The sequence below is a fragment of the Canis lupus genome, chromosome 8 (genome assembly GCF_011100685.1).
Source record: "Canis lupus familiaris isolate Mischka breed German Shepherd chromosome 8, alternate assembly UU_Cfam_GSD_1.0, whole genome shotgun sequence".
NCBI lineage: Eukaryota > Metazoa > Chordata > Mammalia > Carnivora > Canidae > Canis > Canis lupus.
The window spans coordinates 4407782-4435476 of record NC_049229.1 but is presented as its reverse complement, the minus strand read 5'-3'; the positions used below and the strand labels follow the sequence as shown (position 1 = coordinate 4435476).

The window sequence follows — 27695 nt, the reverse complement described above, 5'->3', positions numbered from 1 at the left end:
CTGAGCTAGGCTTGAGGTCAGCTCCATACTGGCTTGGGCAAGTACCTGTGCCTGTTCTCTCATCCATAAAGAAGTAATAAAGGAGGATCCTTGGGTGGCTCAGTGGTTTAGCGCCTACCTTCGGCCCAGGGCGAAATCCTGGAGTCCTGCGATTGAATTCTGGGATCGAGTCCCACATCAGGCCCCCTGCATGGAGCCTGCTTCTCCCTCTGCCTGTGTCTCTGCCTCTCTCTCTCCTCTCTGTGTATTCTCAGAAATAAATAAATGGGGGGGGGGGGGGGGCAAAAAAAAAAAAAAAGAAGTAAATAAATAAAATCTTTGAAGGGGGGGGTGGAAAGCCCTGGGCTAGACCAAGGTTCCGCCTAGCTTCCGCCCGCAGATGCACCCCCGGGGCGTGCAGCAGCCGCGCCCGCGCCCGCCGAGGGCGGAAGTGCTGTCGTCCCTCCGGGTAGAAGTGCGAACCGGGAAGCGGAATCCGTGCCTCGGAGCCGGGCCCTAGCCCTAGAGATTGACCCTGTCACGCCGCCCTGCACCTCTGCCACAAACGGCCCGCGTAGACTTGCACTTTCTGACCCGATGTCTGGCGGCAGGTTATGGTCAGTGGAGGGCTGGCTGCGGCTCCAAGCCTGCGACCCTGCCCCTTGCGCCCTCCGGGGGAGCGGGCTTTGTGCCGGCCGCGTGGAGCCCCGGGGTCACGGAGGTGGGGCCGGTGGGGCGTCCGCGGAGCAGCTGGCAGACCAGGCCCCCCCTCTTTCAGGCAGAGCGGTCCCCGAGCCCCCGTGGTGCCTGCCGAGGAACTGGAGAATCCCGAGTTCGTCGGCGCAGGTGGGTTCGGGGCGGTGTTCCGCGCGTGGCACAGGACGTGGCGCACGGGTGTGGCGGTCAAGATCTTGGAGGGGTGAGTGGCCGGAGCTGACGGCCTCCCGGGTCTGCCCGCGGAGGAGGGGCCGCTGTGCTGGGAGCCCGAATAGGGAGGGGACGGCTCTTCCAGGAACAGAGCGCTACTCCCACTCTTTCCTGGAATGCAGGGAGGCGATATCCAGGGAGGTGAGGGCCATGGCCAGTCTGTGTAACCAGCACCTGCTGCTCCCGCTGGGAGTCACCCAGAAGCTGCAGTGGGAATATGCCTGTGGGCCTGCTCTGCTGACTCCATTTATGGAAAATGGTTCCCTAGTAGGACTGCTGCAGCCCCACTGTCCCCGTCCCTGGCCACTCCTCAGCCGCCTGCTGCAGGAGGTGGTGCTGGGGATGTGTTACCTGCATAGCCAGAATCCTGTGCTTCTGCACCGAGACCTCAAGCCCTCCAACGTCCTGCTGGACTCAGACCTGCACGCCAAGGTCAGCCTATCCATTGCCCATCCCAGCCCCTGGACACAGAACCTGGTGCAGCCCTCTCTACTCCATACCCTCAGCATCTCCCTCTGGATACAGGGTTGCCTAAAGGTCAAAGCCCACCCAGGAGCTTTAGCCCCTACCACTGACCAACATGGTCAGTTCCACAGACACACCCACCCCACACCAGTCTTCCAAAAGACCCCTCGTTAGGACACCTGGGGGGCTCAGAGGTTGAGCGTCAGCCTTCAGCTCAGGGTATGATCCCGGGGTCCTGGGATTGAGTCCCTCATTGAGCTTCTTGTGGGGAGCCTGCTTTTCCCTCTGCCTATGTCTTCGCCTCTCACTCTCTGTGTCTCTCGTGAATAAATAAATCTTAAGAAAAACAAAAAAAGACCCATGGTTGACCTAGCCCAGGAGACTCAGACCTTGACCCAGCCCCATGAAGAGGGGACCTAGGCCTCCAACCCAAAGGCCTCACCAGTCCTACCATTCCCCTAACCGTCATAACCCCCTTTATGGCAGGAGCTGTACCTTGTGGTGGGAGAGGGGCTTCTGGAAGCTTCCTGGCCCTATCCACCCTCTACCTTCTCCTTCTCTCCCTTTACAGCTGGCAGATTTTGGCCTGTCCACATTTCAGAGAGGCTCAAGGTCAGGAGCTGGATCTGGGAAGTCAGCCCCAGCCTACCTGGCCCCAGAACTGTTGCCTGATGTAAACCGAAAGGCATCCATGGCCAGTGATGTCTACAGGTAAGGTACTCACTCCAAACACACATTCCAAATCTCTACACATCTCTGGGCTTCGAGGGAACTGCATATGGGAAAGGAGACTTTGCCAGCAGGTGGGCCAGGCCTCAGTTTTGTGTCTTCTTGCAGCTTCGGGATCCTAATGTGGGCAGTGCTAGCTGGAAGAGAAGCTGAGAGTAAGACTCTGGGCAGACACTGGGATCCTTAACTCCAGATGCCCTCCTCCTGCAAGCCTCCAAGCCCTCTTCTTCTAGCTTACCCGCTCGGACTTTCTCCTCACCTCCCTTGGACTACACTCCTTTCCCGCTTCCACGATGGAACACGTGGTCCTGAATGTCTTCTCTTTGCATCTCCAACCCCCAACCCAGTAGTGGCCCAGACATCGCCGGTGCGGGAAGCAGTGTGTGAGCGGCAGATCCGGCCCCCGTTGACCAAGCTGCCCCTGCCCAGCCCTGAGACTCCTGGCTTGGAAAGACTGAAGGCATTAATGCAGCACTGCTGGAGCCATGAGCCCAAGGACAGGCCCTCCTTCCAAGGTGAACTGGCTGTTAGCTGGCAGCCAGGGTAGGCTTGGATTGGTCGGCAGGGGGCTTCTGCCTGGGAAAGTTTGGCTCACCTGCCTGCCACCCACCTTGCCTTGTCTCCAGAATGCCAACCGATCACCGAGGAAGCCCTCAATCTGGTAAATAAGGAGATGGATGCTGCGGTCTCCACAGTGAGTATCTAGTGCCACCCCCCCATTCCAGGAGCTGGGCGAGGATGGCACAACATGGTTCCCTTGGCCACTCGCTGACTCCTCACTGGCCACTGTTCAGTGTGCCTTAATCTTTGTCCCCACTGTCCCCATCTCACCACTCAGTTCCCAGGTAATAGATTATGGACCAAGATGGGGCACTTGAGTGGCTCGGTGGTTGAGCATCTGCCTTTGGCTCAGGGCAGGATCCCGGGGTCCTGGGATCGCATTGGGCTCCCCGTAGGGAGCCCGCTTCTCCCTCTGCCTGTGTCTCTGCCTCTCTTTCTCTGCGTGTCTCTTATAAATAAATAAAATCTTAAATATATATATATATATATATATATATATATATATATATATATATATATATATAATAGAACAAGAGACTCATCCCTTAGGTTTAGGCTGGTTCTCCCACCTCCATGCCCAGAAATCTCCCCTTGTCCTTGCAGGTCAAGAAGTTCCTGTGTGAAAATAGAGGCAGCCGGATATTGTCTGCCCCCCAGCCAGGCCCAGGAGGGATAGAAACAGAAGGCCCTAGGGGGACCACAGGAAGCCATGATATCACAGCCTCTGAAATGCTAAGCAAACTAAGTCTGAAGGAGTCCCCCAGCTCTGCTCCTAAAAAATGGACAAACCTTCCTGAGACGACCAGGGCACAGGGAGATAAGGTTCAGCCTGCCCGGTTAGCAGGGCTACCTTCTGATTCAACAGCCTCATCTCCCCAAACTCCAGAGACTTCACATTTTGAAAATCAGATGGCCAGCCCCAACTTGGCTCAGACCCCAGGTCCTGGACCTGAAGGGAATCAGGTGAGACACTGGCAGGACTAGAGGATGCGCTAGGACTCCCATGAATCCTGTGTCCCTTGCTAGGGAAACTTGAGACTAAGGGGGTTGCAGCAGGGGAACAGGCCCCAGGAAGGGAAGACTCAGAGAGCTGTGTCGTTCGCAGGGGGCTAGGAGACGTGGCACCAACTGGCCTCCCAGGGCACCAGGGCCTAATCCAATACCAGGTACCTGCTCCCCACTTCTTCCTTTCTCCTACTCAATTCTTCTACTGGCTTCCTCAAGACTGTATGTAGATCCAGGATACCTTGAGTAGTGGGAGGACTAGTGGCCAAATCCCCCAAACTTCTCATTTCATAAATGAAGAGACTGATGCCCCCTGGGACTGGATCCTGCTGAGGTGACATAGCAGAGACTAGATGTGCCTTGGGCCTTCAGACTTGTCCCAGAATCAGCTCTGTGGACCCTTAACCTGCTGTTGTTATGTTGGTCCAGAGGGGCTCCTAGAAGGAAAGACCCAAGTGTCAGGGTCTCAGACATTAGTTGCCACTCCCTTTGAGCTTCTACAAACCCAGGTCTGAAGGGGCAGCACAAAGACCAATGCCCAAGGCCCACTTTGACTCAGTCACAGCCGGCCTGGAGACCCCATGCTTGCATTTCCCCAGGGTGGACACAAGGTGCCGCTGCCCCTCCACCCTGTGGCTCCTAATTTTGCATTTCCAATTACTTAACTCTCCCAACACCACCACAATTTCTTTTATAGGTAGCCCTATTACCATATGTGACAGCCGTGCGGTGCAGGTGGGAGACTACAACTATTTGATTATACAAGAAGGAACTGCCTTGTCCACGCAAGGACAGGCACCTTGGGGCATGGGTAGAGGCTGGCAGTGGGCCTCGCACAAGTAGGTCGGAAAAGAGGACCACAAGAACCAAGAAGCCTGGAGAGAGCGGCAGGGCTGGTAGGAAGAAACATCTAGCTACTTCTTGGACTCGGGGCAATTAGCTGAGACTTTCTTTGGGGGCTGACTTTGTGCACACAGCAGTCAATAAACATAGTGGATTGTTTCTTTGTAAAGTTTGTTTGTTTATTTATTTATTTATTTGAGAGAGAGAAAGAGAGAGAGAGCACAAACAGGGGGAGCAGCAGAGGGAGAGAGAGAAGCAGGCTCCTGCTCAGCAGGGAGCCCAGGCGTCTGGGATCATGACCTGAGCCAAAGGCAGATATTTAGCTGACTGAGCCACTCAGGCACCCTAAACACAGTGGGTTTTCAACCAAAGTGCCATATTTGGAAGCATATTTGGAAGCTTAAGGCTTAGGCCAGGGTCCAGGGGTGGAGACCCTGGTAGGAGACTGGAGAGCTGACACTGAAGGAGGCAGGAGGCAGAGGCCCTGCCTGTAGCTGAGGCGGAAGCGGGATGCTGAGGACTGGGGGGTGGGCAGTGTGGCACACAAGGTCAGGCCCCAGCTGGCGGCAGGAAGGAATCTGGGAGGCCTGGCTCCTGGGGTAGCTCTAATCTCTGGGCGGAGCACTTCCTCTAGATCCCGTGAGACCCCACCCTAAACCAAATTTTCCTCTGGGCTATGGAGATTCCGCACTGGGGTCCTGGGGGTAAGGGCTCTCCATGGGCACCGAAAGACACCACACACCTCTTGCCCTGCACGATGCCCCCAGCCTCTTATTTTCCTCCATTACAAGCACTCAACACCTCCACTCCCTCGCACCTTGCTTCCCAGGTGGAGCCCTTTGACCCTCAGCTGGTGTCTGGAGTGGAGAGCTATGGCCTGGCAGAGCTACACAGACGTGCCCCCTCCCATGGGGCTGGACGGCGCCACAGGGACAGTTCAGACCGCACAGCAGCTGCATCCAGGCTGGAGGGGAGAGGAGGGGAACGGTGGCAACCCCGTCCACCCCGACCCAAGTCCTAGTCTCCGATTGGGCCCCACATTCTTCCCTACGTTCTCATCAGCCTTTGACTCCAGCACCGCTGCATTCTCCCCGTGGCCAAGGGTTCCACTCCCATTTTGACACTTGCTCCTGCGCCCAGCCCAGCCCACCCCCTCGCATCTCCCACAGTCCCATTCCCCTTTCTCAAGGGGACTGGAGGGGGGAGGCGACGCCAGTGTTAGGGGAGACAATGAGGGAGGGAGGAGGCCTGGGGAGTCCGCCACCGCGCACGGGAAGGGGCCGGGCAGTCCGGCCGGGGAAGTGGGAGGGGGCCGCGGCGCGGGAGGGAAGCGCCTGCCGCCCGCGGCTCTAAGCCACTAGCTCCTCGGCGGCCGGGACTCCACCACCGGCCATCGCGGGCTCCCTCCTCGGCCTCGGCCTCGGCCTCGCCCAGCAGCCGCGGCAGCCTCGCGGGCCGTGAGTTTGGGCGGGGCCGGGGTGGGGTGGGAGGGCAGGAACCCGAAGCTCCCTTGCTTCCACCCCAGCCCGGTCCCCTCCGGAGACGAGGCTTTTGCTAGGACACCTCTGCGGGCTGGGTTTGAGGGAGGAGGAGCGAAGGATCGGGCAGGCAGCCCTCTCCAGCCAGCTGGGAAAAGGCGGGGAGGCCCCGGGGAGTGCCGGGCGATGGGGCTGGCGGCGGGGAGGCCGCGCGGCGAGGCTAGACCCAGCGAGCCAGGAGCGGCCCCGGCAGTAACGCGGGCCCCGGCGCTCCCCAGCCCCGGGTTCGCCCTCCGCCGGCGCCGGCGCCGCAGCCCCGGGCGGGGGCGAGCATGGCCCGCCTCTTCAGTGCCCGGCCGCCCCCCAGCGAAGACCTCTTCTACGAGACCTACTACAGCCTGAGCCAGCAGTACCCGCTGCTGCTGCTGCTGCTGGGGATCGTGCTCTGCGCGCTCCTGGCCGTGCTGGCTGTCGCCTCCGCCAGCGGCAGGGTGAGGGGGCAGCGTCTGGTGGCGGGACTCCTGGGGGCGGCGGGGGGCTCACTGCCGAGAGGGCGCTTTCGGGGTGAGGATCTGGGAAGAGGTCTTCTCTTCGGTGTGCGCTCTTTGCTGGAACCCAGGAGGGAAGTGCCGAGCCTTGCTAGGAAATGTAGTGGTCCTGGACAAGTCCCTGCACCTCTCTGGGCCACAGTCGCTGGGCCGCTGGGAACAGGCTGAGCTCCGGGGGCTTCTAATTTCTCTCAGGGCACTGACAGCCTTTCCGCGATCTCCTCCTTCTAGAGTGAATTCAGCAGCGGGTTTTCCCATTTTCCAGAAGGGAAATTACACTGGGCCCCGGGGGAATCCGCTTCCTGGTTTTCTCTCTCTCACGGGGGCTGTGGGGCGGCCCGACCCATAGACTCCCAGAAGACGCCTTCCATTCCACTCACATTTAGTCCCCAAATAAAGCTATTTCCAGTTTCTTTTTTTAGGAGAAAGGGGGTCTTCAATTCCATTTCTGGAAATATCCTGCTCCCAAGTTTTTTCACGTTTCGGAGGCAAGTTGGGAAAGCTGCTAAACTGACCAATTCTTGCCGGGCCACCTCGAAGCCCAGGAAGAGGTGGGGACGCAGGGCAGGGACAGCAGCAGGAGGTCAACGCCCAGAGGGCCAAAGTGTGGTGCTCCTCCCTGGCCTGCCAAGGAGAGGGGTTCCAGGTGCCCTCGGCCGCTGGGGCACTTCTTGGAGGGTGGGGGCAGGGGCTATTCCCAGCCTTGTGCCCAGAGCAGGGAATCTCCTGAGCAAATTGGCCAGGTTCAGATACACTCATTCCTAAGTGCCTTCTGTGAGGTAGGATTTTTCACTTGCTTCAGGACCCCAGGAAGGTGCTTGAATTCCTGTTTGACAGACAAGAAAGCAAGCTCAGAAAGTTCCCAGATTCACAAATACGCAATATGGGTTCTAGCCAGAGGCTCTGGGTGGGTGGCCCAAGGCTCAAGCCCTGCTGCCACATAGCAGTGAGATATAGGTTGAACCCTATGAGATAGCTCTGCAGATTCTAAACAGATTATTGGCAACATCCTATGGTTCAACCTAACCTGAATGACCAGCCCAGGTGCCCTGTCTCCTTTTCCTACTTGAGTTTGAGACACTTTTCAGAAGTGTCCCAGGGGGCTGCCTTTCTTCATCTTGGAGGAGCTCCCCAACTCTGCACTCCAGTCTTGCCGCAAGCAGCCCCTCCCCACAGGATCTAGCCTCAGACCCAGGCTTCCTGATCACTGTGCTGTGTGCGCTCGGCGGCTTCTCACTGCTGCTGGGCCTGGCATCCTGCGAGCAACGGCTACAGCGCTGGACCCGTCCCCTGTCCGGCCTCGTGTGGGCAGCGCTCCTGGGGCTGGGCCATGGCTTCCTCTTCACTGGGGGCCTGGTGAGCGCCTGGGACCAGGTGAGAGGAGCGAGCGGCAGGTGGAGCAGGGGGCAGGAGGACTCCCAGGCCAAGAGCAGCTGGCAGCTTCCCATGCCCCTCTCCCTCAGGTGTCCTTTTTCCTCTTTGTCATCTTCACCGTGTATGCCATGTTGCCCTTGGGTATGCGGGATGCCACCGCCGCGGGCCTTGCCTCATCACTCTCCCACCTGGTGGTCCTTGGGCTGTACCTTGGGCCTCAGCCGGACTCCCAGCCCGCGCTACTGCCGCAGGTGAGAACGCTAGTAGCCCAGTCTGAGCCCGGGGACGGCTGCGCACATTGGCTCCTCTGAGCATGCACCAGCCGCTCACTGAGCTGTGACTCCATTGAAGGGCGCAATGCTAAGCACAGGTACTAACACATACGCCCAGACAGTGCCCTCATGGAGCGGGTACACCAGTGCAGCATAATGCTGCAGACACCAGAAGACGCCTGGGCCCGCGGGGAAGGGACTTCACCAGGGAGCCAGAGTTGTGGGGACAGAGGTGGATGATGGAAACTTCACTGGGAATATAAAATTGGAGCTTGAGTAGTCTTGTGCTGCAGCGGACGCAGAGGGAAGGTAGATGGTGGAGTGGTATTCCAGGCAGAGGAAACGTATGTGCAAGGGTTTCTAGACCTAAGAGGCCTCGTTGGTGCACAACCAAGTCTAGAGCAGGGGTACTGCAGGGGAGGAGAAGCCCCCCTACAGACTCCCCAGTGTGGCACCAATTGCCTGGAAATTCTTAGATCTCTAACTGTAGAGTCCTCCTCAACCCTCTTGGGGACCAACTCCAGCTATACACTTGAGGACCCCCACTCCCACAGAGCGTCCTCTGAGGCTGACCCTCTCCCACAGCTGGCAGCAAACGCGGTGTTGTTCCTGTGTGGGAATGTGGCCGGAGCGTACCACAAGGCGCTGATGGAGCGTGCGCTGCGCGCCACATTCCGGGAGGCACTTCGTTCGCTGCATTCGCGCCGGCGGCTGGACACGGAGAAGAAGCACCAGGTCCTTGAGCCGACAGGGGGGCTGGGCAGGACCCGGGTTTGAGAAGGGGGTTGTTTATATCACCCAGCTGGGCTCCTTAGCAAGCCAAATGACTTTGGGCAGGTTACCTGCCCTTCTCTTTCCTCCTTTGTAAAACGTGGCTACTGTGCACCTTGGAAAGTTGTGTTACGTCTCAAAAAACCTGAAGCTTGTAAAAGCACTTTTTTGATACGAAACGAAGAACTCTAACCCTGGCATTGGTGCTGGGAGTTAAGTCCCTAAATATGAATGGTGCAGGATGGGGTGCTGAGGCCCAGCTTTATGTGAAGGGGGAGGTCTGGAGGGGAGTTCTCTGGGGAGCATCTAGTGGGGCTGGAGAAGTGGGTGAGCTCCTAAGTGGTTGGAAGGCTGGGACTCCTGGCTTTAGGTTGCAAGAGGATTGATGTTCATGGTGATCTTCTCCAGGAACACCTTCTCTTGTCCATCCTTCCTGCCTACTTGGCTCGAGAGATGAAGGCAGAGATCATGGCCCGGCTTCAGGCTGGACAGGGGTCACGGCCAGAGAGCACCAACAACTTCCATAGCCTCTATGTCAAGAGACACCAAGGAGTTAGGTATGAGAAAGGATGGCCAGAGGGGAGGAGGGGCGTGGGCTGAGATCTTGACCCCAGTGATGCAATCTGCCCTCCCCAGCGTGCTCTATGCTGACATCGTGGGCTTCACACGACTGGCCAGTGAGTGCTCCCCTAAGGAGTTGGTGCTCATGCTCAACGAGCTCTTTGGCAAGTTCGACCAGATTGCCAAGGTCAGAGGGGGCCTCCCTCCCTACCCAGGGCCCTTCAAATGCTCCACCCTGGAGAGCCCCTTCCAAGGGAAACTCCTGACACCTAAGATCCCAGTCCCATTTCAGAGCCCATGTATCCCAATGGAAGATATTCCAATGGAAGTAGGAAACCCTCTCAAACAACCCCAGGTATGGAGCTGTTCACCACACATCTCAAACCTGGAGAGACTTCTCAACATCTCCACAGATGCCTCAACCACAACACCCCCAAATGTGCTCAGAACCCCCAGTGTAGGGGCCTGTGGACACTATACCGAATCTAGAGAGATTTTCATATGTTTTAATCTTAGGGAGCCCTTCCAAGGGAAATCTCTGCCCTGTACAACCTCAGCCCAGCTCAGCCCAGCCACCTGTTCAGACCCCAGGGATGCCCCCAACAAACCTAATTTTGGGTGTCCCCCAGAAAACCTCAGTCTCGAGGGTATTTTCATGTGCTCAAATCTGAATACACCTTACACATGCCAAAGCTGGGGGAGACCCACAGACCTCAGCCAGCCCCATATCAAGTTAAGGGAATCCCTAGATCTGACCGAGTCTCCCAACTGCAAAATTCTTCAGGAATATCACATTTGCTCCCACTTTTCCCAGCTGCCCAGTGCCTCCTCTGACCTCTAACCAGGTGCCCCCCTCCCCCTGCATACACACACTCCCAGGAGCATGAATGCATGCGGATCAAGATCCTGGGAGACTGTTACTACTGTGTCTCTGGGCTACCGCTCTCCCTGCCAGACCACGCCATCAACTGTGTGCGCATGGGGCTGGACATGTGCCGGGCCATCAGGTCAGCTCAGGTGGGTGGGCAGGAGGGGTACCAAGGGCTGGATGTGGGTGAGCAGCAGGCAGGGTAGTGGAAGTCCTCTTGGAGAGAGGGAAGGGTGTGGCATGCATAGGGCCAAAGGCAGCTTTCAAACTGTGCCCTACGTACTCAGGAAACTCCGGGCAGCCACCGGCGTGGACATCAACATGCGTGTGGGGGTGCATTCAGGCAGTGTGCTCTGCGGAGTCATCGGGCTGCAGAAGTGGCAGTATGATGTCTGGTCCCATGATGTCACCCTGGCCAACCACATGGAGGCGGGTGGCGTGCCAGGGTGAGAGGTGGGGCTGCAGGAACGCACAGGAAGAAACCAAACGGGCCCCTCACATGCTGCCACCCGATTCATAATTCCCTAAAATGAGCACAATCCCACGTGGAACTCAAGGGAGATCCTAGCATGCCGGGAGGGGTGCTGGGAGACATATCCTGTAGCACAGGGCCTTGCTTAAAGTCAGGCCTCTGGAAGGATCCTTGAAAAAAACTGAGAGGTTTGCAGGCCCTCCTTCCTAATTCCCCCTCCTTCCTCTTTCCAGAAGAGTACATATTACAGGAGCTACCCTGGCCCTGCTGGCAGGGGCTTATGCTGTGGAGGACGCAGCCATGGAACACCGAGACCCATACCTTCGGGAGCTAGGGGAGCCTACCTACCTAGTCATCGATCCCCGGGTAAAAGCCCAGCCTGGCCCCCAGGGGCTGGCCCATCCTAACCACCCACAACAAATAGGCCTGATCTTCTCTCCTATGCCAGAGATTGAATTCCTGGATCCCAGTGTGTGTGTTGAGGGGGAGGAGACCCCATCTTCTAGGGAGTGTTGGGAAAATGTAGAAAATGTTTGTGATCCTGACTCTCAGTCCTCATATGCCCCAGGCTGAGGAAGAGGATGAGAAGGGCACTGCAGGAGGGTTGCTATCCTCTCTCGAGGGCCCCAAAATGCGTCCCTCAGTGCTGATGACCCGCTACCTGGAGTCCTGGGGCGCAGCCAAGCCTTTTGCCCACCTGAGCCACCTAGAGAGCCCCGTGTCCACCTCCACCCCTCTCCCGGTAAGTGCACCTCTGGCATGAGCCCTAGCACTTACTGACTCCACCCCCACTGCCCTCCCAACTTCCCCACACCCACCACCCATGAGTCATTTGATGACATCTCAAGATCCTGAACTGTCTGGTTGCTCCCAGTCACTGGCTCAGACCTTTCCTTGCCCTTCTTTCCAGAGAAAGAGCAAAGATGACTGTCTTCTGAGCTCACTTGAGTTGCAAAATCCTGTAGCACTATGTCCATTGTTCCCCAACGTCCACTCTGGAATCCTCTTCCATCAGTACCACAAAGACCTAGACGACACTTCTGGCTCCAAAGCCAGTGCTCACAACCATTCCCACCAGAAAACATCTCTATCAAATTCCATTCCTGAGACTGCACACTCTCTTTTAATCCCCACTAGGATTGGGAAGGTGGTGCAAATCAGTTATTGCCCCTCCTCTCCAGCATTTGTGTCAGGATAAGATGAGATGACAGTGAAAATCTCCCATGGTCTTGAAGGAAGTCACCCTGAGCAGTCAGGGGTTGGGGAGAGAGGGAAGAGAGAAAACCAGCCTTCATCCCCCACAGCAGCTGGTTCTAAGGGTTGTTGCTTGGTCACAAGCAGTCAGAACCCTCTCTTGCAGGAACTGAGGCCATGATCCAAAAGGCTTGCCCCAGGATTAAGTTTCTCAGCCTGCTTTCCTCCATTTTATCTGATCTTCCAGCCACCTTTCTGCAGATCATCCTCTCAGAATCTTCTCTACTGGGTCAACCCAGTTGGATATATGGGATGACTTCAGAGTACCCTTTCTATGATCCATCTCCCCTCCCCACCCACCTAGCAGGAAAGCAGGCCAGAGATTAGTAGACACTATGGAATGGGGGGATGTCGCAGCAGTGATTCAGGAGAATACCTAATTCAGAGCCTTAACATGGGGTAGAAGAAAGGTCAAAAGGGCTGAGTGAGCAGGAGAGAGAGAAAGAAAGAATCTAAGACCCTGCTGGCTATTGCAGGATTCCCCCACCCCCACCCCAGGTGGAGGTAGAGTAGAGGGTGGGCTTTGGTGGGAGCCTGGGGACTGTGAGACAGTGCTGGGTGCAATGCCCATGGCGAGATGCCCCTCAGAACCCACGCCAGACTCCCCCAAAACCCCACTAGTGTGCAGACTAAGAAATGTCAGGATGGAGAAGTAGGAACCCCTAGTTCAAGGGTATCTCCTGAGGCAGGACCTCATCAGCCCAGAATTCACTCCTCAGCCCCTGAAGTGCCAAGCCCTCCGTCAAATGTTAGAAATCCTGAGAATCACATTAGCTTACCCTTAAACAATGGGGAACTCAGGTGGCAGGGCAGTGTTGGTGCTAGTATACACCATCCATCCATCCCTCCTGCAATTTTAAAGAACCTACTATGTGGCAGGGGCTGGGCTAGTTCTTGAGAAGACAGAAATGAATAAAACGTTTTCCCTGCCTTCGAATAACATACAGGCATCGAGCAAGATGGAGAGGCAGGCAGGTAGTTTGAAAAAAGTTGGGCTCAGACCTAGAGGCATAAATGGGCTCATACCTAGATCATCCCTCTTAATCTCCCTTTTCCTCCCCTCTCCCTCTCCTATATTCTAGGTTTGGGCTTGGGGGCCCCTGTGACCCTGTGGCCTTCATATAAGCCAGAGGAGCAGGAAAGAACAGTCACCAGACCCCTGGTCCTGGGCAGTGGCCACTGCTCTTCATTCTTTTTCTTGGGACTTGTCTCATCTGCTTTACTTGTCCTCTCGCTTTCATATCTTTGCACACAGTGCACCTTCCTTCTGGTGCTGAAAAGAATGGCTGTGACCAGGTTTGTTTCTCTTCCTTCCTCTTTCCCTTTCTTCTCCATTTTTTGTTTTCTGCTCCCACCACCTCTCAGCTGTGGTCATAATCCTGACCACAAGGGAGTCAGAATGTTCTGCTGCTTCACTTCAAACCAATGAGGATTTTTTGGCATGCTGGGGTGATGGGCAAGTCCCTGCCTTTGGGATTTGTTCAGTCCTTAGGGAAGATGACCACTCCTCAAGCCTATAGGGTTGTCTCATAAGTGTTAGGAACCAAGGATATAAGAGCATAAGGACCCTGGGTGTCTAAAGAATCAGGAAGAAACTTTAAGGAATAAATGTGGTTTGACCCTTCCCTTAAGGGCAGGTGGGATTTGGTGGAAAGAGGAAGTCCTTAAAGGCAGGGGGAACTCACATCAAATACTCAAGGCCAAGGACGTATATAGACATGGAATGCCTCATGGCAGAGAGGTTTCAAGGATGCTCAGCATCTCCTCATCTCCCCCTTTGCTGTGGTCTCCCCACAGGAGAAGACGCTGGCCTCCTTCAGCCCCCAGTGGAGCCTGGACCGGTGAGGAGACCCCAGCAACTCTGACAGCGAGGCTGTCGGCTGTCGGCTGTCGGCTGTCGGAGTGACCTGCCTCCATCCTCCCTGGGTGGGGGGCTGCTCCTGCTTCACCCACCTACTGTTGAGAATCTCCTATGGTGACAGGTTGGGCTCTTACTGTGCAGGAGCCGTACCCCCCGGGGACTAGATGATGACCTGGACACTGGGGACGCCAAGTTCTTCCAGGTCATCGAACAGCTCAACTCTCAGAAGTATGGAGAACAAAAGGCAGCCGGGAGGGGCGGGAGGGCTGGGCCCTTGCAGTAAGGTAGAGGAGAGATGTGTTTCCTGATGTCCTGGTGGGAAGGGAAGGGCTTCCCTGCTCCCCCCAGGAAAACACACATCTGTCCATCCTCCCGCCCTCACCGTCTCCACCCTGCCCTGCTCTGCCCTTCCCTTTCCTCGCCCGCCCCCTACCTCCTACCAGACAGTGGAAGCAGTCAAAGGACTTCAACCCACTGACACTGTACTTCAGAGAGAAGGAGCTGGAGAAAGAGGTGGGTGTGGGGGGTAGCAGCGGAAAATCCTCTAACCTTAGGTCCTCGGCCTTGGGGCAGGGGCAAGCCCCGTGGACGCACCTCACCTCCCAGGTCTGCCCAGTTTGTGATCCTGGGGGTGAGGGGCTTGTGTTTCTCTCCAAATGGACATCACCCTGTAAATTGAATTACTAGTTGGGGATGGGAGGGAGGAGGGCAGCTCCTTGGAGAACCTGGAGGGGCTACCAGAGACTGCACTGGAGGGTGAGGCCATGAGGCCCGGACATGCACTTCTTGCCTCAAATTGGCACCTCCAAGGTGATGGGCAGCCTTGGTGGGCCCTGTCTCCATACTGACCCTTGCCCTTCCAGTATCGACTCTCTGCACTCCCTGCCTTCAAATACTATGCAGCCTGCACCTTCCTGGTTTTCATCTCCAATTTTGTCATCCAGATGCTGGTGACCAACAGGTGAGAGAGTGCCCCAGGCAAGGGGGGCCCTGACTCACACACATACCACCAGGCTCCTGCTGGTCCTTGACCCACACTTTCTTCCTTTACCCACTTCCCCTTGGCTTCAGGCACTGACTGACCCACAGAGGAAGCGTGTGTTCTGGGGAAGCAGTGATAATCACAGCCTTCATTTTATGATCATACATCCTGTGGACTTTCTACATAATCCAAGCACTTTCACATGCCTGTCTCTAGGTCCTAACAGCTTTTCCATAAAACAGGTTCTGTTTCCATTGAGAAGCTCAAATCTCACAGCAAATGAACTTAGAAAGCAGGTCCTCATTTTTAGTTCATGGCTAGGAGGGGCTGCAAGGAGTTGTCCAAAACTCAGCTAGGTGGAAGGCCTTTGGCCTGAAGGCCCAGAGATTGACCTGGTGCAGCCTCGGCCCCTTCATGAGCCCCCTGCCCTTTCCAGGACTGTCCTTACCTCATTAGTTCCTGCCACGCCCCACCACTGCCTTCAACCCCCTCAGCTTTCCTGGATCATCAGTGTGTAATGCCTTTGTTCAGCTCAGACCCCACTGGGGGGTCAGTTCAGATCCCCAGGACTGCTCCTCCTCACATATCCCGACCCGGTTGCACAGCACCCTCCTGACACACAGAGCCTCCTCTGACCCGGCAAGTCCTCTCTCTTGTCTCCCTTTAGGCCTCCAGCTCTGGCCATCACCTATAGCATCACCTTCTTCCTCTTCCTCCTCCTCCTCTTCGTCTGCTTCTCAGAACACCTGACGGTGAGGTGGGCTAGGGGGTGGAAGCTTGGTGAGCTGGGCCCTTACCACGACCTGGCCCAAGGGATGGGGGTTCCCCCAGCCCCATGGCTAAGATTCCTGTGCTCCTTCCACAGAGGTGTGTCTTGAAAGGCCCCAAGATGCTGCACTGGCTGCCCACACTGTCTGGCTTGGTGGCCACCCGGCCTGGACTGCGAATTGCCCTGGGCACTGCCACCATCCTCCTCGTTTTTGTCATGGCTGTTACCAGCCTGGTGAGGGCAGAGGGGCCCCTATTCACCCCCATCAGGGCCCATTGGACCTGTCAGAGGTTGAACAGGTACTCCTGGATTTGGGAGAGCAGCTGGACTGAGGCCAGGGGATTCTGGCAATGTTGGACAAGTATAAAGAAAAAAAATCAATCTGCCACCTGCGTAATTGTTTATAGCACTTCGGTGGACATCCTATCTTTCCTATGTAGGCAGATCTTCATTGTGTGCTCACTCACTATGATTTTGTAGCTGAGTTTGGCTAATTTTTCAGAACTTATAATCATTACTAAAATTCTATCCCTGAAAGACACCTTAGGAATCATCCCCAGCCAAGTTACAGAAGAGGAAGCTGAGGCCCAGAGAGGTTAAGTGGCTGACGAGATCACACAGTGGATCCATTGGCAGACTAGTGCTCAGGACACCCATTCCTCCATCCCTGCCCACCCAGCAAGGACCCCAGTCCTGGGGCTCCCTCACCAGCCAGAAATAGCAGACTCCTCCCCTTTGGAGGAGTCTGGCCCTGACTCATCCCGAGGTCAGCTGAAACCCAGCACAAGCCACCGTTATACCCAAGTGAGCCGACTGCCCACCTCAGCTCTTCACCTCTTTCTGCAGTTCTTCTTACCGGCAGCATCGAACTGTCCTTTCCGGGCTCCCAATGTGTCCTCCGTGGCTTTCAACCTCTCCTGGGAACTCCCTGGGTCCCTGCCTCTCATCAGCATCCCAGTGAGTGTTCCTCATAGCCCTGAATCTCTTTCTCCAGAGCCTTCTTTGGCTCCTCCCCCTACCTCCTTAGTTGAAGAACATTCCATCAGGTGGATTGGGATAGACATAAAACACACTTGATGTGTGTTTGTGTGTATGACACCCCCGTCCCCCGGATAGGACCTGGGCCCTGTGAGGGCAGGGCAGGGAGCCCTGGGATATTCTCCCCCCCACACCTGTGGCATATGCCATGCCCCTTGACTGCCCTGCCTGGCCCCACAGTACTCTATGCACTGCTGCGTGCTGGGGTTCCTGTCCTGCTCCCTCTTCCTGCACATGAGCTTCGAGCTGAAGTTGCTGCTGCTTCTGCTGTGGCTGGGGGCTTCCTGCTCCCTCTTCCTGCACTCCCATGCCTGGCTGTCCGACTGCCTCATCTCCCACCTCTATCCGGATCCCTTGGACTCCAGGTGCGCACGGCCACTGGACAGGGTGCTCAGGCCCTCTGGGAGCAAAGCAGAGCTGTCCTCACCTCATTGGCCTGAAGCAACCACAGGGCAAAGGGGGAGGGTGGGGGAGGGTGGCTGAGGGCTACATGAGCCCTGGGGGTAGGGAGGAGGCCATCAGGAAGAGGCAGGGCAAGGGGCAACCCTGATCCATGGCCTCTGCAGGCCAGGGGTACTGAAGGAGCCCAAACTGATGGGAGCTATCTCCTTCTTCATCTTCTTCTTCACCCTCCTTGTCCTGGCTCGGCAGGTAAGTCACCCAGTTCAGCCTTCTAGGGCTTCCCATATTTGTGACTTGGTCTTTCTCACCCTTTCTCTCAATCTTACATCTCCAGGGTTGAGCCCAAACGGTGTGCCCATTGGAAGCTTCTACGTGAAACTTCCTGTTCCCTTTCTTTCTCCTTAACTACCCAAGGGAGATGCCCTCAAATCCTTCCTCCCTCGTCCCTCCCACCCTAAGTCCAGGAAAACCACCCACAAGAAAGCATCCACTGCCAATTCTCCCCTAGTTTGAATCTCGTTTCAGGGGAGCCTCCCTGGGGATAGTTGCCCCTTGAGCCTTCTCTCTAGACTGGGGAGTGGTGCAGTTTGGGGCATCATGTGTTTGGGGGGTGAACACTCAGGAGCTGAGGCTCTCCCTGCACTGCGCATCTCCCCATGGGCCTTTGGCCACCTTGCCAGAATGAGTATTACTGCCGCCTGGACTTCCTGTGGAAGAAGAAGCTGCGGCAGGAGCAGGAGGAGACAGAGACAATGGAGAACCTGACTCGGCTGCTGTTGGAGAACGTGCTCCCTGCTCACGTGGCCCCCCAGTTCATTGGTCAGAACCGGCGCAACGAGGTGACTCCCACCCCAGACTCTGAGCCCCAGATGCCATAGGGACTAGTTTCAGATGAGAGTCTTGGCCCTTGGCCCCACATCTCTGGACTCCCCAGAGCCCCTGGTGGGTCAAGTGGCTGCCTGTTCCTGTCAGATAGTGCCTCTATTTTCATGAGCTCTTAGGCTTCATCTGGTGAGCACAGAACCTCTGAGTTCTAAGTTCTTACTTAGAAGGAGCATCCTCTCCAACTCATGGCCACTCGGTGCCTTCGAGTGTTGATGGGAGTTGTGTGGAGGACACAGTCCACAGTCCATGCAGCTTTCTGGCCCTGCACTATCAGGATGGTAGCCACTAGCTATGTGTGGCCATTTACATTAAGATTAATTAAAATAGAACCTTCATTTCTGCAGCCTCACTGGCCACATTTCAAGTGGCTGAGAGCTGCTTATGGCCAGTGACTGCCATATTAGATGTTGCATATATAGAACTTTCCAACACCATGGGAATTTCCATTTGTAGATGTTAATCGCCATCCTCAAATATCGTGCTATAATCAGACCATCAGAGAAGGTCACCCACATATTTGCACCATTTTAGTTGTACCACCACCACTTCACTCTGTCTGCTATAGAAATACTCTTGGCCTCTCTTGAGGAATGTTAAAAGAAACAGGTCAGGGGCTGTTTCACAGCTTCATGCCCTCACCGGTTTCTTTCTTTCTTTCTTTTTTTTTTTAAGATTTTATTTATTCATTCATAGACACACACACACACACAGAGAGAGAGAGAGAGAGAGAGAGAGAGAGAAGAGAGGCAGAGACACAGGCAGAGGGAGAAGCAGGCTCCAAGCAGGGAGCCCGAAGTGGGACTCGATCCCGGGTCTCCAGGATCATGCCCTGGGCTGCAGGTGGTGCTAAACTGCTGCGCCAGTGGGGCTGCCCACCAGTTGCTTTCTGTAGTCAAAATTGGCAGTGGTTCTACATCTCCTGGTTTCTTCTCTTATTTACACTGGGACTCTTGTAACTGCTCCTGTTTCTATCTTCACATTGGCTACTAGAAAGCCCGGAGCCAGAATCTAGGACGAACAAGGACTTCGTGTCACCCATTTTGTGAACCAACCTCAAATAAGATTCCATCTTTACCAGCTTACCTTTATTTTCTCTTTGTCCCATTTTCCCTATTATTTGATCTTCCAAATAGTAGCCATCTTTGTAAACTGACTTAACACCTTTTAGCAGTAAGATATGATAGAAAGATGATACCCATTGACACCATTTCCATTCTTGAAGAGACTCCTTTCACATTGCTATAAGGTGATCCTGAGTTCAAACCCCGTCTCTCCTCGAATCATCATGAGACCTAGTCTTTTACTCCCAAGTCACACATCCCTGGGATAACCTGGCCCTACCCCCTCCCTCCTTTCCAATACTTCTTAAATACAGGGGTAAGAGTATGGACGCAGGGAGAAGGGCCCATGCAGACAGACCCACAAGGAGAGGAACGTGGCTTGCTCCCTCATCCCAGCGTCTCCCCCCCTAGGACCTCTACCACCAGTCCTACGAGTGTGTCTGTGTCCTCTTCGCCTCAGTTCCAGACTTTAAGGAGTTTTACTCTGAATCCAACATCAACCATGAGGGTCTAGAGTGCCTGCGGCTGCTCAATGAGATAATTGCTGATTTTGATGAGGTGACAACTCCAAGGGTCCCCCAGATCCTTTGTTCTGAATGCTAGAATTTCCCACCAGTCCCTCCTGCCCATTTGCTCTCCAGCCAGGAGCCCATCCTTCTCTCCCTGGCCCTGCTGCTCCTTCTCTGATCCTCTAGCTCTCCAGAAACTCTTCCCACGATCCACTCTCCCTCCCACCACAAATCCTGACCCCACAACCTGGTCCTTTCATTTCCAAAGGCCTGGGGCTGGGCTTCTGAGAGGGAGGAGGGAGAGAGCAAGAAAGCCTGGGGACACAGCCTCCTTTCTGTACAGCTGCTCTCAAAGCCCAAGTTTAGTGGGGTGGAGAAGATCAAAACCATTGGCAGCACCTACATGGCAGCTACAGGCTTAAATGCCACCTCTGGACAGGACGCACAGCAGGTACAGCACCCCTTCCTTACCTATCAGCCCATGAGGGGCTCACACTGCTGGGCCCTCACTGACCCATCTTGTGGGGCCGGCTTGTTGCTAGGATGATGAGCGAAGCTGCAGCCACCTGGGCACCATGGTGGAGTTTGCAGTGGCCCTTGGATCAAAGCTGGATGTCATCAATAAGCACTCATTTAACAACTTCCGCTTACGTGTGGGTGAGGGCCCTCCCTTGTTGGGGCGGTCTGGGACTTCCTCTTCACCTTCCCAAGCTCTTCCTCCCCTAAGTCCTTTATTAGCTACTCCCCAGCTCACCCCCAGCCCCCTCCAGCCTCCTCTCTGGGGATGGAGCATGAAGCTGCTGGGCCAGGAGCTCTGGGGCTCAGCCACTCCTTCCCTGAGCCACACTTCTCCAGGCCCTCTTTTCCTCTAAGAACTCTAGGCCTTTCACCCCAATTCCTGGAGCTTCCCCTTCCCCTGTCCCTCCTCAAATTCTGCCCACCACCCAGGGCCTCTCTTTACCATACCTCTTGTCAGGGTTGAACCATGGACCTGTAGTGGCTGGAGTGATTGGGGCCCAGAAGCCACAGTATGACATCTGGGGCAACACGGTGAATGTGGCCAGCCGCATGGAAAGTACAGGAGTTCTGGGCAAGATCCAAGTGAGGAGGCCACATTGGAGGCATGGGATGGGGGGATCAGATAAGGCCACCCCCACACTCCAGACTCACTTTTTTTTTTTAATTTATTTATTTATTCATGAGAGACACACAGAGAGACAGAGACACAGGCAGAGGCAGAAGCAGGCCCCACGCAGAAAGCCCAATGTGGGGACTCAATCCTGGAACTCCAGGATCACGCCCTGAGCCAAAGGCAGAGGCTTAACAGCTGAGCCACCCAGGTATCCCGACTCACACCTTTCAATCGCAGGTGACTGAAGAGACAGCGCAGGTGCTGCAGTCCTTAGGCTATACCTGCTACAGCCGGGGCATCATCAAAGTCAAAGGCAAAGGGCAGCTCTGCACCTACTTCCTGAACACAGATTTGACGCGAACTGGCCCTCCCTCGGCCACCCTAGGCTGAGACTCCCAACCACCCTCTCTATTCTAAGATCCTCAATAAAAGGACTCAGGGGGCACCTGGGAGGCTCAGTCTGTTAAGTGTCCAACTCTTGATTTCGGCTTAGGTCGTGATCTCAGGGCTGTGAGATGGAGCCCCGCCGTGGGGTCAGCGCTGGGTGTGGAGCCTGCTTAAGATTCTCTCTCTCCCTCTCCCTCTGCACTCCCTTCTCCTCTCTTTAAACAAACAAACAAAGAAACAAACAAACAACAACAAAAAACCCGACTCTGGTACCACTGAGGCCAATTGATGTCAGAAGCTTCTCTGGTATAGCTGCGGATCACTTCCTGCTTGCCTCTCAGCAGGATGCTTCTTCCCAGGCTAAACTGAGTGTCTGTGTGTATGCAAGTATGACCATGAATGTGTTAGAAAGGAGTGATTCTTCTTCACAAACTGAGGACTGCCTCAGCCTCCCTGCCTGATTCCAGTATTTAGTACACTTTGGAAAGATAAAGAATTTTAGCCACATGACTCAAAATAGGATTTGTCCTTTCTGTTTCCACCCACAAATATTGAGAAGGAGTAGCTAGGAAAATGTCATTTGACCTTTATTCACTCAATAACCACTAAATAAGCACCTGCTCTGTGCTTCCTAGGCAGCATGGGTGAGAGGTCTGGGAAATGACCTGTCGGGTCACTCCCTGTTTCAGCTGCTATCGTCAAACTGACCCACGCTTTCCAGCCAAGACCTGCAGACAGTTTTGAGATTCTCTTGTTCTCATGTCCCTCAGATTCCTGTCGGTGCAGGTGCTTATATTCTGTGGGACTGGAAGCTTCCATGGTTCATTCCTACTTGTTCATATTTGAGGGTTTGTGAGTGATATCTTGATACCCTAAGTTTGTTACAGATGTTGCACATGGATTCTTGTTTTTTCTCCAAGAATAGGAGAAATTCAAAAAATATACTGCTGTTACTTCTACTACCATCTTCCTAAAATGCAGTTGGAACAGAGCCAGTCTGAGGCTCTCTAAAACAACAGTCACCCCTCAGAAAGTATGACTTGTCCCTCTCACTTCTGGGAATCCTCATTTCCTAAGAGTGACCACGGTCACAGAAGGCATCGGGCTGTATTTGGGAGCAGGCAGAGTGCTGACATGCAGAATTCCAGGGCCTAAGGTCTGATGACTTTGTTCTCAAGTAATACCTCCTTGGGAGATGGAGGGAAGGAAGGCAGTGACCTAGAACATTGCCCACGGAAAGGACAAAGATGAGTAGCAGGAAGTTGGAGCCATGGTAACAGTGATATCATCACCAGCTTCAGGGGTAGAGGTCCCCAGCAGTGCCACGTGTTCTCAGAACGTCTGCTGATTCAGGGAGTCTGGAGTGAAAGCCCACGTGGGTGGTCTTTGTTGGTCAACTTCTTCAGGAGTCTGTAGACCTGTGTTGTTCTAAGTATGATCTGCAGAGCACCTGCCTCAGAATAGGGGAGGGGAGGAGGGCCTGGTTTCTGTATCTTTGTGTCCCTTCCAAAACCAAAAATCATGGGAGGCCAAAGGATGTGCCTCTCAGCCATTGAGAAGGACCCCAATAAGAGCACCCAGTGGCAACCCCACCCCCTTGCCCATCACACAGGCAGGCACCCCCAACACAGGATTGACCCAGCTTGAGACTTCTGTTTTATGTTTTATTTTATTTTTTAAAAAACATTTTATTTATTTTTTCCTGAGAGAGAGAGACAGAGGCAGAGACCCAGGCAGAGGGAGAAGCAGGCTCCATGCAGGGACTCAATCCAGGGACTCCAGGATCACGCCCTGAGCCGAAGGCAGACGCCAAATCGTTGAGCCACCCAGGGATCCCCGTTATTATTATTATTATTTTTTAATAAAGGTTTTATTTATTTACTCATGAGAGACACAGGCAGAGGGAGAAGCAGGCTCCCTGCGGGGGGCCTGGTGTGGGCTCCGTCCCAGGACAACCGGGATCACGAGCTAAGCCCTGAGCCAAAGGCAGCCGCTCAACCACCCGACCACCGACCGGAGCCACCCAGGTACCCTCAGACTCGTTTTAATTGCAGAGCTGCTCCGGGCCCTCACTCGCCCTCACCTGCCCCGCCCCTCCCCCCGCTGGCGTCCCCCTCCTCCTCAGGGTACAGAACCAGGTCAGGCCAACGTGGGGGGCGCTCTGCCACGAGAAGAGCCAGAAGAGCCGTTGTCCTTCCCCCACCAGCAGCAGCAGCAGCACCAGCAGCACCTCCCAGGCCTAGTTCAGTTCGCTCATTGGAGAGGGTTGGTGGAGTCTGCCAGGGTCTCGGAGGTGCCAGGCTCGGGAGGGGCGGCGGGGCCCCTCACCGTCTGGGCCAGGGTGCCCCCGCGGCGGGTGCTGGACGCCTCGGAGCCGGTGCCCTCCAACAGCTTGGCGACGAAGCCCACGCCCGCGGAGCGCAGCAGGCCGCCGCCCGCGCACGCGTACAGCACGGGGTTCACGCTGCTGCTCAGGAAGGCCAGCGCGATGAACACGGAGCGGGCCAGGCGCAGCCACACGCCCGCTGGCCCCGAGCCCTGGCCCGCCAGCGCCCGGCCCGCCTCGGCCAGGTTCACCACGTGGTAGGGCAGCCAGAAGGCGGCGAAGGCCAGGATGATGAGCGCCACCAGGCGGCCGGTGCGGCGGCTGCGGCGGAAGCGGCGGGCCTGCAGCCTGCGCCTGATGTCCCAGTAGCTGGCCACCACCACCAGGAAGGGCAGCAGGAAGCCGGTGAGGGCCTCGAAGAGCAGATGGAAAGCCCTGAGTCGGTCGCTGGAGTACTTGGTGAAGCACACCAGGCTCTGGTTGGTCGGTGCCAGCACCGTGCGGTACATGATGACGGGGATGGCCAGCAGAAAGGACATCACCCAGATGCTTGCCAGCACCCACCAGACAACGGACTTGGTACGAAACTTCTGGGACACAAAAGGGAGGGCCACCGCCAACGAGCGGTCCAGACTCATGGCGGCAATCAGCAGGACGCTGGCGTACATGCTGACGCCGCAGACATAGTGAAACAGACGGCAGCCAGCCAGTCCAAACACCCAGGTGCCCCGGCCCACAGAGTGCAGGAAGAAGGGGGCAGTGAGCAATACAGCCAAGTCGGCCACAGCCAGGTTCAGCACCAACAAGGCAGTGACAGAGCGCTTCCGCATCTTTACCAGGATGCTCCACACCACAAAGCTGTTGCCGGGAAGCCCCACAGCCAGCGCCACTGACAGTAGGATGATAGTCAACGGAATGACGAACATGACACCTAGTGAGGAGGTGCTGCTCACGATGTGGTGTCCGTGGCCACTGCAAGGACCTGGAGAGTGAGGGCGAACACGAGCATGAGGGTTGGGGACCAAGGTTTCCTGAGACCCTGGACACACCCAGCTTGAGTACTCTAGCCTGTCTCCAAGATCAGCAGTGTCAGTTGCCCCTCTGCAACCTCCTGCCTTCATCGCTGCCAACAGACCCATCCTCGGGGGATCTGGCTGAGCAGAAAGACTAATTTTCTAACTGGGCCATGGGGCTTCTTCCTACACACAGACCCCACTGCAAAATAGAGAGCAGTAGCAGCAGTAGTATTTCCATAACCTTTCTGCCTCCTTCCCTTCTGAGACCCAGAACAAAATGGGGGAGAGGGGCCTTTCTTACCAGGGCTGCACCCCTCAAAAGGCTAGCTTCTCTATCACTTGCCAGGCCCTTAGCCTGCTCAGTCCCATTGACTTCTTCAATCATATACCCACTTTCTCCAGAGATGCCCAGAGCCCACCAGGAATAATAGGGATGGCGAGCAGTTTGTGGATAGGAGACAAGAAGAAATCCTCCCCAGTCCTTTTCCCACTGGTCAGGCTTTCTTTGGAAATTCCTCTGCACCTTCTCTCACCATTGTATCCTGCTCTACCACTACCTCCCCAACTCCCAGGATACTTACTTACAGGCTTTGCTGGGTAGTGGTTGGAAACTGGTGCCAATCCCAAGGTCAGGGCAGAGTGGCGTAGCCTATTCCCAGATCTGCCCCAGTTCCAGGGTCCCAGCCCCAGGTCTGGGTGCTGTCCGCTAAGTCTGCCAGAGAGGAAGTACCGAGAAGCCGAGGAGGGGGAAGATACATCTTCCTGAGGGTGGGGCTGAAACTCCTAGCCCTCCCTTCACTTGGGGGGGGGGGGAATAGTCTTTGTGTTCCAGAAGAGCCTAGCAGGGAGGAAGACTCCTTCGGGGTGGGACCAGATGAGAAGAGCCTAGGAGGGTGTAGTGAGAGGAAAGAGAGGGTGAGGGGAGTGAATAGGCTCGGGTGTGGCCTTAAATGCAGGTCTAGACTGGAGAATTGGAAAGAGTAATAAACTGTGTCATACAGGAGAAGGAGGGAAGGAAGCCAGAGACAGGAAATGGACTCAGATTGGGAGGCCAGAAGGTTGGGTATCTTTATATGTTGTATAAATATTGTAGATTTTTAGATTAACAGGAAGTGTAGGTTAGACGTGTGGCTTAGTTATGGGTTTGGGTTTAGGTAACATCAGGACTTAAAGAGGACAGCACCCTGTCTTTGGCTTGGGTTCAAACCATGAGTGACTTTGGAGAGGGAGGGCTCTCTTCCAGCACTCCCACCTATTCCCTCATTTAAAAGGGTTGCTTCAATTCTAAGTCACTCAACTCTCCCTTCCCTTTGGCAGAAGCCAAAGTCCAAAGGATCTCCTTAGTATGGTACAGAATGTCAATTTCTTCCTCCTTCCCTGGCCACTTGCCCTGTGCTTGCCCATGTGGCCACTGCCACATGGATTTGAATTTAATATCTGAGCACTGAGCAAAGAGGTCAGCACGACCTCTTTCCTACCTTCCTGTAGTTGGCTGTCCAGTCCCACTGGACAGAGAAAGTAGAGGCTGAGCATAGAGAGAGGAAGTGGGGGCAGTGATGCCCCACATCTGCCCTGCCAGGAGGGGAAACCAGGAATGTGCAAAGGCAAACAGCCCCCCAAAAGGCCACTCTTCTCCTTGCCTGGAGGGAGGGCAGTTTCCCCCTTTGACCTCTCCTGCAGAAGCTAAGATCTGACAAGTCTTTCCTTTGGTCTGCCTGTGAGCCATCCTGCTTCCCTGCCAACTCTCACTTGTGAAGAGAGATGTGGCATAGAAGGATGGTCATTGAGGTCCCTTACCCTTATGCCCACTTTCTCTGCTTCGAGAAAGGCCACCACAGAGTTGACCCAGAGGCAGAGGATGTGATGCAAAGAAATGTGCCGAAACTGCAGCAAGAAGGCAGAGTTGAGGAAGGGCTCTCTGACCACAGAAGTTGTGTGAGACAGGGGCTACGGAAGAGAGGAAGTTAGGGAGCCTCTGCCCCGGCACATGAGAACAGGAAAAAGCCCCTGCCATCGGTGTCTGAGGATGAAAGTTCTGGCTTGCTGCTTCAGGGTCAATCAGAGGCTCCTTCTGATGAAAGCTGTGTTGTCTTTGCCTCCTCTAACAAACTACTCCCCATCCCCATGTCTCTCAATGGCCTTTCTTCCTCCATCTTCAGACTAGATACTCTAATCTAGGTACTAGATCCAGAACTCTAGACCGCCGCAGTTTGGGTGGCCCTGGGTGACCCTGAGGCCTGAATTTCCTTTGCTATTTCTAGGCCTCTGCCTGGGTGATGTAAACATCACCAGAGTAGAACTTGTGGTGATGGTCTGAGGGAGCACTCAGGTGACCAACCATCTAAGTTTGCCAGGGACTGAGAGGACTGGGACAAGAGAATTTTCGGGACTAAAACTGGGAAAGTCTTGGGCAAACGGGGATGAGTTGGTCACTCTAGTGACCACACCTGTGTGTGGTCATCCACTAAAAACAATCCTATCCTACATCCCCAAATGCAAAAGGGCCAGGATCCAGAACAGTCTGGGGAGCTAGAGATGGAGGCATTCCAAAAGACAGCAGCCAAGAAGTATGGAGGGTGCTGAATAACAGCTAGCAGGAGGAGCTATGGAGGAGCAATAACTTCTCCTCTTGGGAGGAGTCAAGACTTGGTGGAGAAAAAAAGGAGACAAAGGAGAGGTGGCACCTCCCTGAAAAATCCTTCCTGTCCTCCAACCATCCACACCATTCCCCAGACCTGCTCATCTCAGCCCCAAATGTCCCCAGGGTGAGCATGTGCCTGCTCCCGAACTCTGGTGAACTTTGGGAAAAAAGTTGGCTTCAGAGAGGAAGACAAATCTGACTCCCAGGGCTCCTCCCCGACAGTACCAACTGCAAGACAGGAAAGCTTTCCTTTCAAACTCCAAAGATTGTCTTTCCCCTTCCAGAGTCAGGGTTTTCTTCACTCAGCTCTTTCAGACCCCAAAGAATGGATCCTATCCTCATTGCTCATTCAAGCATCTATACCTTTCCTTCCTCTTTCTTCCTTTATTTCCAGAGTGGTTCAGTAGGTTGGCCTGAGGGAACCAGGCCACCCAGGCTGAGGAGGATAAGTCAAGATGCCACTGAAGGCTGGCAGTGCCCAGCTTTGGACTGACCCAGCGGGGAACCAGGTGGCTTCAGTACAACTCAAGCATGATGGACTACCAGTGGGGGCATGCTTAAGCCATCATGGAATGCCCC

The 27695-nt window shown here is 55.1% G+C and overlaps 3 protein-coding genes across 16 annotated transcripts; 2 read left to right on the top strand and 1 right to left on the bottom strand.

The window, feature by feature from the left end:
* Window positions 1-370: 370 nt before the first annotated feature.
* RIPK3 (receptor interacting serine/threonine kinase 3) lies at window positions 371-4678 on the top strand. 6 transcript variants are annotated; one of them, XM_038544332.1, is made up of 10 exons: window positions 371-596; window positions 758-898; window positions 1029-1338; window positions 1943-2082; window positions 2209-2255; window positions 2448-2615; window positions 2727-2794; window positions 3265-3624; window positions 3767-3827; window positions 4364-4678. In XM_038544332.1, the coding sequence occupies exons 1-10, from the start codon at window positions 577-579 to the stop codon at window positions 4507-4509; spliced, it is 1461 nt and encodes a 486-aa protein (XP_038400260.1). In that variant the 5' UTR covers window positions 371-576; the 3' UTR covers window positions 4510-4678. The 6 variants fall into 6 exon arrangements, with proteins under 6 accessions (XP_038400260.1, XP_038400263.1, XP_038400265.1 ...); XM_038544337.1 differs by having other exon boundaries at window positions 395-596; window positions 762-825; window positions 1178-1338; XM_038544336.1 differs by having other exon boundaries at window positions 395-596; window positions 762-825; window positions 1175-1338.
* An 857-nt stretch (window positions 4679-5535) lies between these two features.
* Window positions 5536-21213, top strand: ADCY4 (adenylate cyclase 4). Of its 8 annotated transcripts, XM_038544327.1 has the most exons (26): window positions 6263-6478; window positions 7712-7909; window positions 7999-8160; window positions 8767-8916; window positions 9361-9509; window positions 9589-9700; window positions 9806-9868; window positions 10393-10520; window positions 10669-10827; window positions 11087-11219; window positions 11422-11595; window positions 13905-13948; window positions 14110-14196; window positions 14412-14481; window positions 14832-14929; window positions 15618-15702; window positions 15816-15953; window positions 16566-16676; window positions 16938-17122; window positions 17324-17408; window positions 17840-17998; window positions 19517-19663; window positions 19883-20065; window positions 20157-20271; window positions 20591-20715; window positions 20984-21213. In XM_038544327.1, exons 1-26 carry the CDS (start codon window positions 6320-6322, stop codon window positions 21134-21136), a joined length of 3372 nt encoding a protein of 1123 aa, XP_038400255.1. In that variant the 5' UTR covers window positions 6263-6319; the 3' UTR covers window positions 21137-21213. The 8 variants fall into 8 exon arrangements, 7 of the variants coding, with proteins under 7 accessions (XP_038400259.1, XP_038400253.1, XP_038400258.1 ...); XM_038544331.1 differs by lacking the exon at window positions 6263-6478 and adding an exon at window positions 5536-5966 and having other exon boundaries at window positions 9589-9868; XR_005363073.1 differs by having other exon boundaries at window positions 6249-6478; window positions 9589-9868; window positions 20157-20267; window positions 20984-21008.
* A 1829-nt stretch (window positions 21214-23042) lies between these two features.
* On the bottom strand, window positions 23043-25214 carry LTB4R (leukotriene B4 receptor). Of its 2 annotated transcripts, none has more exons than XM_038544323.1 (2): window positions 25061-25214; window positions 23043-24441 (listed from the first exon to the last, which is right to left on the bottom strand). In XM_038544323.1, the coding sequence occupies exon 2, from the start codon at window positions 24383-24385 to the stop codon at window positions 23387-23389; it is 999 nt and encodes a 332-aa protein (XP_038400251.1). In that variant the 5' UTR covers window positions 24386-24441; window positions 25061-25214; the 3' UTR covers window positions 23043-23386. The 2 variants fall into 2 exon arrangements, with proteins under 2 accessions (XP_038400251.1, XP_038400250.1); XM_038544322.1 differs by having other exon boundaries at window positions 25057-25212.
* Between the last annotated feature and the right edge of the window lie 2481 nt (window positions 25215-27695).